At 40.7% G+C, this 11,739-nt stretch overlaps 1 protein-coding gene across 1 annotated transcript in view; it reads left to right on the top strand.

Annotated features, from left to right (window-relative positions):
• The first annotated feature begins 6,060 nt into the window (after window positions 1-6,060).
• The window catches only part of LOC104523610 (zinc finger protein 652), a 7,284-nt gene continuing 1,605 nt past the window's right edge, over window positions 6,061-11,739 (top strand). The window contains 4 exon segments of the mRNA XM_010166258.2: window positions 6,061-6,123; window positions 6,126-6,971; window positions 10,386-10,533; window positions 10,832-10,947. Of these exon segments, the coding sequence (XP_010164560.1) occupies window positions 6,061-6,123; window positions 6,126-6,971; window positions 10,386-10,533; window positions 10,832-10,947 (1,173 nt within the window).

Consider the following 11,739-nt stretch of genomic DNA (forward strand, 5'->3'; position numbering starts at 1 on the left):
ATATAAAGCAGCTGAGATGCACAAGAAAGGAGTGATTGTACATGATATAAATAATTCTCTCTTGTGTGATAGCCCTGATTACTATCCGCTGACATGATGTAACTTGTACCAGATGTGTTTTGCCACTAACTGAGAACTGCTGTGCCTCTACATTATTCTGTTTCATGCACCTGTTCTTCAAACTGTGCAAATGGATTGAAACTGCTTTTTTTTTTATGTGCTCTGAAATATTGCTAATATATTGAACTGTAGGTGACTGGGCCATTTTAGTCACTCTGTATTTTCCCATTGCAGTCTCTAGGCATTTCTTGCTAATTATGCTATTCAGAATTCACATTAGCTAAGGATTTCATAGAGTTGTAGTGAGAAAACATTACTGATTTGATATTTTTAGGAAATATACTGCAGGACTTTGTGCTGGGCAGTATAGTTAAAGCAAAGTTGTATCTGTGCAATGCAAATTAGATTTTTCTGATGTGTTTTCTTGTGTTTCTGTCCTGTCTGCTGATTTGAAATTGATTAATGGGTAACACCGCTGAATATTAACAGAAGCTAAGTGGAAAATCACACTCTTATATACTTCTACTGGTATAGTTATCTGGTAAGTTTATACTCACCAGCATGATGCTTTCACTTATCAGCCTTTCAAAATAAATACACGTGCCAGTTTATCATAGTTCTAATACTTCTTCTGGATCCAAATAATGTGACTAGTAAGTGTGAAAGCATTTAACTTTCAAAAGGGTTGAGCTACACTCACATTCTGAACTCACACAGGTTTTAGCAGTACTAGAAATTTCTACCTGAGGAGTTGAAAGGAATCAGGGAAGCTGGTGCTCCAGTTTTTGGTTAGAAATTTGGGGGGTAACCAGAGTGTAACATGTCCCAGGTTTGGCATAAAATTAATGCTGTATTTAATCAATCCCCTCAACCTGCAACCACCGCCTTACTCCTGTTCTTAGTGTAGTTTCTTCAACAACACCTTGGCTAGTTTGAAATGGGTGCATTATCTTAAATAATGTAAATTATTTATTTATGCACATGGTTGTTTCACCGCTTGTAAACTCTGTGCAAATCTGGTTGCCCCAGGACTTAATGATGCTGTTGGATTGTAGCTTCCAACCCAAAGACATCCAGGCTCCTTAAAAACTTCATGTTGTTCATGCATATGCAATATGACATTGCCTTTAATTATAACACAGTTATGCTTTTTTTTCTTAACTTTTTCTAACTGTAATCTGAGAGAAATTTCATTTTATGGAAAATAAAATTTCAAGATACTTGAACTTCCTCATTGAACTTGTTTTTTTATGTGTAGGGGTCTGTACACCTAAATGGCAGAGTGGAAAACCTCTTCATGCCCCCCATTGCCTCTTGATTGTTAAACTGGGATCTGTCTGCTCTTAAAGAGGAGAAGAACAAGAAGTTTTAGGAGTTGTGTTCCAACACAATATGTCTCGTGTTGTACAGGCAGTGTGCAAATTATCTGTGATGCTTGTCTAAGGTGTGTGGTGTTAGCTGTGGTTCAGATCCTCCCATGTGTTAGGTGATTTAGACTTTTGGAGAAATAATTTTGTCTTGCCTCCTTGGGAGCTGTATTAAGATTGTGAGCGTTACTTACTCTACCAAATTGGAAGTGAAATCTACAACAAGTGACTTGTAAACAGAAACAAAAAATTATCTTCTCTGCCTGTATTGAAAAGCTGTGTTATAATAAAGAAAGAAAATAATGGATGGCTAATAAATAAATGCATTTTTAATGTTGGACATTGGCTATTGCAATCTCTTCTTTCATTGTATTCACTTTTCACGCAAGAAGTAGGTGAGCTGCAGGAAAGCCCCGAGCTCTTGTCCTTCCTCCTTTTTCTCCTTGTGTGTGCAAAACTTCTGTGGCAAATGCCACTGATTGGTGAATTGAGGCATGGATAGTTTTTTAAAGGAATTTTCTGATCCTTATGGCTATCTGGGAAGAGTGAGGGGAACTTCCAGATGTGAACTAAGTGGTAAATCAATGACACTGCTGTCTTTGTGTCAGTAGGCAACTCACCCTTGTGCCTGCAATCCCTCTAGACTTAGAACCTACAGCAAAGTGAATTAGATCAGCATCTGTCAATTTTCAGAGCTAATATTGAGAACTTTTCTATGGGTAGCAATTAAACTGGTTAAAATTAATAAATAAATAAATAAAATGAGGCTACTGTCACATTGACCAGGAACGAGTATCAGGGTCATTGCTGAAGTGCATCTTCTCTTTTATGGGAGCTACCAGGAACATGCAGGCAGAAAGAGTGAGCAGATCAGCTCCCATCTGTGGAGCTGGCAGGCTGGTGTGATAGCAGGCACCCAGGTGTGGGCCAGGAGCTCACCCACAGCCAGCCTTGAGACACAGAAATGACCCTGCAACTAGCTTCATGTATGAGAAAAGCTGGCAGAAGCAGTGTTTTTCTTTACATCGGTGGCTGTTTCTGGTGGACTCTTGCCAGAACTCAAATCGTACGTCTTTGGCACGGGTTAGACAAAAATAGGAGATAGTCGGACTGTCAAGCTGGTCCCTCTCTGAGGGCAAACTAAGGACGTGTGATTTAAAGTCCTTAACCTCTAGTGTGCTGATTTCCAGGCATGTACTGAGTCAAAGCTGGGGCAGGTAATGGTGCTAGCACACTCTGCTACTAGAAATTGTTCTATTTTTAGTACAGATAATGTGAAGAAATGCGGTTTTTCTTTAGAAGTCATGAAAGCGTTGTATGAAGTGTTGCTCCCACACACACGCACGTGCTTCCTCCACCTACACGTTCGTCTGCAAGTTGTTTGTGCTTCTTTTCTGGGTTTGAGCCTTTAATATTCGTCGACTTGCAAACCTTTCTTGTGTGATCTTTGATTACTAAGTGTTGTCTGTACCTCGTAGGTTCGTTGTGCGCTCGTAATACAGTTATTCTGTATATAGACATATATATATACACAGTTATTCCTCAGTTTTATGTCTCAATAGGCTTCAAAAATCGCTCTGAACCTGTATTTCCTTTTCACATTTTAATCTAAACCTGTATTTCTCCCTTCTGTGGTGCAGCTGAAATTCATTCTTTGTGTTCAAGCTGTTGAGCAGCGTTGAAAAAAGTGGATTCACCCTTTAAAAAAAAAGGAGGGGCAAAAATAAACACTCATACTGCTTTCTTACATTTGGGATTAGAAATGTAAAGAAAAAATATCTTCTATTAAAATGTTTTGGGCAGTATTTAAACTACTGTCTCTCAGCACTGTCAGTAATGTTAGCAGTGTGTTGTTTACATTAAATGTATAAGGAGGGCTTTGCTTTGCCAGCTGTTTGACTGTTAAATAACAGTTGTTCGAAAGTTGCAGGTCCCTGGAGGGGAGCAGGCGGCGTATTCAAAGTGAAAGTAGGTTCCCCATTCTGCAGAGTGAAGTGGTTTAAAGACCAAATAGCTTTGATAACTCAGAAGAAGCCCCTTTGTTGTTTTTTTTTAATTATTATTTGAAGTGGTACTGCGTTCGTACAAAGTGGTTTATTATACAGAATATTCCTTAAATGAGCAGAGGTGAAATGATGGCAGGATATGTAAAGAGTATTTCAGCAGTCAGTAGATGGAGGGGGGGGGGGGGGGGGGGGGGATGTGGAGGTAAAGCTTCCTTTTCGTTATAAGTTTTTTGTTTGGTTGTTTGTTTTTTAGCTATCTAGCAGCAGCATTCTGATAGCTTCCCTGATTTACTCATGATTTACTCATGCAACTTGTGAGATATGCTTAATATGCTGAGGAAATAATCGGGTATCATTTTCTACATGACATAGTGATTTTGTATTTTATTTTTTTTTCCTGAGCTTCTGAATAATTCATTCAATTTGGTTAAAGGAAATACTAAGCTGGATTTCATCATACCCACTGCTTTCTAAAGGGCCTTTCTGGGTATAGGGTTGTTAATTTTGGCTTGCAATCACAGGCAGTTTATTTTATTATTTACCACCTTTTCCATCTGAATATTACTTGTGATCACAAGCCAATGTTCACAGCCCATCTCCACCTATTTCCCACTTTAACTGGATCTTGGTGCTCGTCTTCCTGCCTCACCTGGAGCTGGGACCTGAGACCCTGTGAGGATGGAGTGATTAAAAAGGAATAGACGCTCCTGTTGCAGTGCTGTGAATCCATCTGCAGGTTCCTCTGTCAGGCATCTCCAGGGTGGGGTTTGTTGGGTTTTTTTTTTTTTGAGTGCATTTGGAAATATTGGAGAACTGTTGGAAGAATCTGTTTAATTAACTTGAAGCTGGTAATGAGATGACTGGTTATTCATCAGTCACTTTCCCCACGTGTCACTGCACAAAGATTCTAGGGCAAGGTTCAGTCTTTTTTATTATATACAAACCACTGAGACCACCAGTGGGTTCATCTCCTGTTCAATTAAATTGACTTCAAAGGGGGAAATTGCTGGTGGAAAAGTAAAATAGAAACTATAATATATAAATTGTATCAAAACATGTTTGGGTGGAAGTTACTGCATTTGTAGTGTGGAGAGTATTTTAACTCAGTATGAAGCAGAAGGAAATTTATCATAAAAGTCCAGGTATTTAATACTGCTTTAGGTTGGTTGGTTTTTAGTGTTGCTCCAAGAATACTAATCATAAAAATGACCATATGGTTCTGTGAAATCCAAGAGTTTTATACCTGTCTGCTGGACTTAGCCCAGGCTTATAGGGAACGATTTCCTCAAGGAAATTTTCAGTCTCTGGTCACAGAGATCCAGTTTTCTTCATATTTAGCTGCTCAATCCATCCATTTTCTATTAGGGCCTTTCTCTGTCCTCTAGTCATGGGATATGTCTTAGGCTCTGTCCTTAATTCTCTTCTGTACCCTCTAATCACAGGTTTAGCTCCAAGGATGCTGTTTGGTCAGGAATTCCAATGTATTTCTGACTTGATCTGCACCGCCAAAAATCTTGGCTTGTTGTTGCAATACTGTGCCACCAAAATGTAGTTGTCCTGGTGAAAAAATAGATGTGAGAGCTTGATTACTTGTATTCATTAGAGATCACGTGGCTTCTTTTTTCTTTTTACAAGAGGAAGTAATAGTGTCCTGGTCAAATTCCAGCTTGGATAACTGCAAGTGGAATTCAGACGGGCAAATGTAATATTGTTTGGTGTTTGCATTGAGGAATAAGTAGTTGGGGGAAGGGAGAAGAGGCAAAAGAATAAGTGCCTTAAATCAAGAGGCTGTGTGAGGGATCTCTGAGGTGGAAACAAGCAGGGGACACGGTGTTCTTAATCTGATTTAGTGCTGCAAGTTGAAAATGTCTCCATTGAAATTCTTCATGCATACCTACATTAATGGAATGTTGTTCAGTATAATATGGTCTTTTCTGGGTAAGGATGGGCTCCCTTTGGGAGATACAGAAGGAGAAGAGGGATTTCTCTGCTTGGATGGAGAGGCCTAGGGGAGTAGAGCAGAGTCTTGGGGCCATCAGTGCTCAGGATAGTCCAGGAGAAATGCAGATCAGCATCTTGGCCCAGCTTTGAGGCAGGTGGCAGTGATCTTTGGCAGGTAGAGAATATTAATTTTTAAATAAATAACATGCCTTGATTTCCATACCTTGGGAGTCTAGTACCAGTTCTGGTCCCCATAAGAGGTGCACGTATTTCTAACTACCAGTTTTGCTTGAGAGAGTGTTATAGGACAGTCCACCCCCAGCTGATACAGCTCACAGATAATATACCCTCTGCTTTACCTCGTTGTACAAACTCAAAAGAATTTGCTGAATATTTTTGTGAATTTTTTTTTTAATTGACTTTTTCTCTGTTGTCTTTTATAGATAAAATGTTCAACGGTTCATTGGCAACTTTCTTCAGAAGAATAATTACTACTGCTCTGCTCTTGCCATAATACCAGATTTCTGTGACCTACATTCACATCAGTGCTAAACACCAGCAGAGAATCATATTTTGTTCATTCTGTGTAGATGGAACAGGCATCGATCTTGAGCGTTCGTCCTGATTTAAAGCTGCTTACTTGGTTTTCTGGGATTAAAGGTGCTCAATGAATCAGGGCCTCCCAAATGAGTCAAACAGCCAATTCTTGCCAACAGTTGGTTGAAAACTGTGCCGCACATGTAGCAGGAAAAAAAAACAAGAGGACAGTCGCCGTGGTCAAGTGCCACCCACGTTTTATCATGGTGCCAGCCAGGAACTTGATCTGTCCACCAAAGTATACAAGAGAGAGTCAGGAAGTCCTTACTCTGTGTTGGTGGACAGCAAAATGAGTAAACCACATCTCCATGAAAGAGAGGAGCAACCGTATTTCAGGGAGAACAGAGCGGTAGGAGAGGTCCGGGCTGTGAAAGAAGATAGAGAAAACTCTGACGACTCTGAGGAGGAGGAAGAGGAGGAAGATGAAGTGACTTACAAAAGGGAGCAGATTATAGTAGAGGTAAACCTTAACAACCAAACATTAAATGTATCAAAAGGGGAGAAGGGTGTCCCCTCCCAGTCCAAAGAGACTGCTGTTCTTAAGACCAGCAGTGAGGAAGAGGAGGGTGACAGTGGGGAAGAGGCCACTGAAGACAGTAATGATTATGAGGAAAATGAGAGGCAGAAGAAAAAAGAGAAAAGAGTGGAAAAAGTTAGTGTTGCACAAAGGAGAACAAGGAGAGCTGCATCTGCTGCAGCAGCCACAACTTCCCCATCACCCAGAACTACAAGGGGTCGTAGAAAGAGTGTGGAGCCCCCCAAGCGTAAGAAGAAAGCTGCAAAGGAGCCCAAGGCACCTGTGCAGAAATCAAAGTGTGAAGAGAAGGAGACTTTAACCTGTGAGAAGTGCCCCAGGGTGTTTAACACACGCTGGTACCTGGAGAAGCACATGAACGTCACTCACAGGCGCATGCAGATCTGCGACAAATGTGGGAAGAAATTTGTTCTAGAAAGTGAGCTGTCCCTTCACCAGCAAACAGACTGTGAAAAAAATATCCAGGTAGGTTTGCTCACCTGCTTGCCAGATTTCCATACCTTCTGTCGTGCCCTGGATACAGCTAGTGGACACTTCAGAGGGGGAAATCTTTTGTGCAGACCAGGTTCTGACCGAGACCTTGTCTCTTACATATCAACACTTTGGTGTCTTCCAAAAGAAGTAAATTGTAGGGAACAGAGTGTACAACTGACATCTGCTTCAGCAGAGTTACTCTAGTATTTAATTACGAGTTTGGGAAAAATGCAAAGCTACTTTAACAAATGTCAGAATAAAGAGTAACTGGCCTGAAACCGGGTGCATTTGCAGTGAAATACTTGGAGAGGATAAACCCTCCTTCTTCAGGTGCTGAGCACCTGCAGCTATCGCTAGCTTTAAAGTTCAGAGCCTTTCAGTGTCCTGAAACTCAGTCACAGCGTATGTCCAAGGAAGGTTTCAAGTGAGAACAGAATTATGTCACTTTGCTGGTATTGGAATCAGAAACTTGTAAAATCCCGGAGAGGCAAGCAGGTGAGAAAGAAGCTAGTGAAGTCAGGATTTGAACTTGTCTTAAAGTGTCACTTTTAAAAATCCTACTGAGATATTGATAGACACGGAATTTGCAGTAGTGTTCATGTACCTATATGGAAGTGCATGAATTCAACAGGTAAATCTGTTCATGAGCCTGCCCTTTTCCCAGTGCAAAAAGCTCCCTAAAGCTCACTGATAATCTAAAGATCTCTGGTCTTTCTCACCAGAAGATTTGCAGCTTTTAATTTTATACAACAATGGAAGCCTGTGTTGTAATAGAACCGATTGAAAGTTTAAATTGTGGAAAGAGTTTTTCAGAGTTTCTGATTCATCTGTGGTTTGTACTTTTGCTCGTAGGCATCTGTGTTCTCATGGAATTGGGGGCACTGTTGTTTTATCTGGCGATTGGAACGTGCTTTTTTTGCCCTGTTAAACTAGGCACAGTGTTGCCACCTACTTCTGAAATAAATCCCACTGCCAGCGTGAAGCAGCTTGAGTTCCATTTTTGTGCAGCTGAAATATTTGTAGGGTTTGTAGGGCAGTGAGTTTTTTTGTCTGTCCAGTGAGTTTTACCAGAAAGATTTAAGATTTGTTTGTTTGCTTGCTTGAATGCTAAACTGAATTGGTATTCAATTCCCACTGCGTGGGAGACAGTTGAAATATTTATTGCAATTTCTCTTTGCTGTAAGACTCACATGCAGCTCTGTATAACGTTCTGCTATTTTTCCTTATGTTTCAGCTCATAGGAGGAAGACTGAAGGAAGGAGTATAATATAAAATAATGAATCTTGAGCGTAGTTAGTAAAATGCATAAACATTTCACTATGTCCTTGCAGTTTTTGAAATAAACGCTTCAAAAGTTGAGTGTAGCAGAGAACATTTAACTGTAAACTGAAGGGATGGCCTGTCATCCAGGTGGCTCATTCACAGCATAAAATCTTTTAACTTTAAATGGGAATTCATGAATAGTTTGAATGTGTGATATAGAATGGGGAAGTATCCTGTAATTTGTGCACACACATGCTTCTGAGGGGTTACATTCCCATGTCCAAAAGTGACAGGAAAAGAAGAAATTGTGTTTTCTCTCCAATACCAGAAGAATAATGTCCAGAAACTCTCCCAGATGTTTCTAATGCCAGAAGCACTGCTAGTCATCTTCAAGTTCTCAGTATAAGCCTATATTCAACAATTATTTTTGGTCTGTCCTGACATTTGGAATGTATTTCACAGCTGTCTGTTAATTTATTTTCATTACACTTGGCAAAAGGAGTTAAGGGGGTATGAAAGTTTTACATTAATGTGGAGTTTAATACGTCAAGGGGGATATGGAGCTTTGTCTAGGAAAAAAAAATTGTTTAATTTATGTAGGTGGTAATTGAACTGAGAAACGTGGCTGGCTCCTCTCTATATTTTTCATCTAAGTGATGGAATATATCTGTTTTTCCAGGTAATTTCTGGTTTTCATCCTTTCAAAATTAGCACCTTGACAGAATTTTTGTCATCTTAAAGTCTCTATGTAGTGACTCTCAGTATTGGTGATTTAAATCATTCGCTGCTGATTGTCAGTTAAATTGTAGACTGACCACTTCAGGGACTCACTTAGCCTTAAATCAAAGGATTTTTGATAAATTCTTAGCTTTGCTTTACTCTCTAGGGGTTCCTCCCCACCAGGGACTACAGTTTATTCCTCACATGCCTCTGAGTAGGTACTTTTAGAGGCAGAAGCTCTTCCTGGAGTCAACATGGTGAGCAGGAGCTGAGAGTTTCCAGGCCTGCAGAGATTCAAGCACTTTGGAAGCGGTACAGAGAAGAAACAACTCAAGTGGACAGAAGGCATAGCATATCCTAGTTCTGCAGAGAACAACCCTTCTTACTTTGAGGGAAGGAGAGTAATTGATAGGCAGAAAAATTTAAATGCACCAAAAACCACAAGCACCCCAGCAGCTAAGAAAAAAAAATAATAAACCACATTGCCTTCAAAAATGAAAATGACTTGGTGTCCTCACATACGTGTCTGCTGTCAAGTTTTACAACTCAGATTATTCTGGAGTTTTCAAAACTGTGCAAGGATATTATTTATCAAGTCTAGAGCAAGAGCTAACTGTTGGGGAACAAGAGAGATGTGTGAAAGCCTGTGAGTCCTGCTCGTCGCTGACTTTCTGGACGTTTCACAGTAGCTGTGGGAAGAGATTAAAACATGGTTTGCATATTGTCATTGTAGAGCTACAGTGCTACTGATAAGTAGAAATGAAGAGTCGGAACACGAAAGACAGAGGTGACAACTTGCTTTACTGTATGAACTGTGTACCAGACCCTGCATGGTCAAGAGCTGCAAGATGGAAGCTGTCTTCTGTGTAGAGCTAAAAAATGAGAGAACTTTGGTTCACGGGCTGTTAGACCTGGAGCTTGAGAGGTCACAGTGCTCCTGTGAAAAGCGGGGCTGGACATGCAGATGACTTTAAGGCAACTCGGTGGTATTGACCTCCTCCACCTCTTTTGGCTTCTTCCCACACCAGGGGTTTGGATTCTTCCCACACCAGCAGCATCAGTGCCTGTGAAGTTGTCTCCTCTGTGTTGAGGTCCTCGAGGGCTGCATCCAGCTATCCATGCTGTTGTGTTTTGGAAATAAGTTAGTGCGGTGGCTGTGGTGCTCTTCAGGTGGCGTCAAAATGCAGAGTGTTAAACATCCTTTCTAATCCTACTTGATGTGGCTTTTCCTAGTGTAGTTGTTTCAAGTGTGAAACAGTAAATGTAAGCTGAAGTGCAGTCTGAGACAGTATACAGCATTTTGACTTGTTTTTGGGCTTCTTTTTGTCATGCAAGAGGAAGAGACCCTGGCTGAACTCCACAAACTTGAATCCCTGAATCTTTCTAATTTCAACTTCTTTCTATTTCTCCCATTTCATTCAGTGCGTTTCCTGTAATAAATCATTCAAGAAGCTCTGGTCCCTCCACGAACATACCAAGATTGTCCACGGATATGCAGAAAAGAAATTCTCTTGTGAGATTTGCGAAAAAAAGTTCTACACCATGGCCCACGTGCGGAAACATATGGTTGGTGAGTTATTGATCAGTGCTTCTGTTGATTCTGCCTCATAATGTGTCTTTGTGGGTTTTGTAATTGCTGTTTTGAGGAGAAAAAATAAGAAGGCAAATTCAGTTGTCTGAGCTTTATTCTTAATAAAAAGTTCAAGCCTGTAGTACTGGGCAGCAAGCAACATATATGTGTGTGTATATGTGTGTATATAGTTATAAGCTGTTCAGTAGTAATCATTTTCCTGCTCAGAGTTGGGGGGAAAAATTAGTTAAAAGAACTGTTTGCATTTGAATAACTCTAATGCACTGTTGTGTTGCAGCACACACAAAGGACATGCCATTTACATGTGAAACCTGTGGAAAATCATTCAAACGCAGTATGTCTCTCAAAGTACATTCCCTACAACATTCTGGAGAGAAACCTTTCAGATGTGAGGTGAGGCAGCAACTTGTAATATGGTTAGATATGATAGCATAAGGTATAAAACTAGTAACACTGTCAGGAGGGAACATAGGTGGAAACTGAATTAACTGGCTTGTAAATGAGGTGCAGCATCATAAAAATTTGGGGGAAATTCTTTTTGATGTGGAGAGCGCAGCAGCAGTGCACGTAGCAGCAGTTCAGTTCAAACTGAGATGGTTTTGGTTTGCTTTTACTGCTGGCTGTCGTGTTTTTCTCAATGAGTACACACCACAGCAGGATTTGAATCCTAGTTTTCCCTCGGTGCCTAATGCAAATTACATTAATCCTCCCTGTCCTGCCCAGTAACTTGAAACAGATAGAAGTGGCAACAGTGAAAATAAACAAGTTACTGCTTGATTTTCACTGTTGGGAAAAAACTACTGTCCTCCCTGCAAACTATTCCCTCCTTGAGATCTAAGACTATGCTCTGAATTTGCATTTGGTTAACCAAAGTGTGTGTGTTGGGATGGGGTAGAGTATGTTCACTGATGCATTCAGGGACATTTGTGATTGTAATTTTATGCCTGCCCTTGTGAAGGAGATGGGACAACCTTACCCAGTCATATGTCTGGGGCAGATAATGTCTCAGTCATCTGATGGGGATGCTGGTGGCTATCACATGATGGAGACAGAGAGGGTACAGAGTCCTTCCTGTTTCCAGGACAGGTCTGGTGGCTCACCCTGTCCACAAAATGGGGCACAACTCCAGCCAGACACGTAGTAGTAATGGCAGTACAACAGCCACTGTAGTCTTGGGGATAAGAC

The sequence above is a fragment of the Antrostomus carolinensis genome, unplaced genomic scaffold (assembly GCF_000700745.2).
Source record: "Antrostomus carolinensis isolate BGI_N321 unplaced genomic scaffold, ASM70074v2 scaffold6854, whole genome shotgun sequence".
Classification (NCBI taxonomy): domain Eukaryota; kingdom Metazoa; phylum Chordata; class Aves; order Caprimulgiformes; family Caprimulgidae; genus Antrostomus; species Antrostomus carolinensis.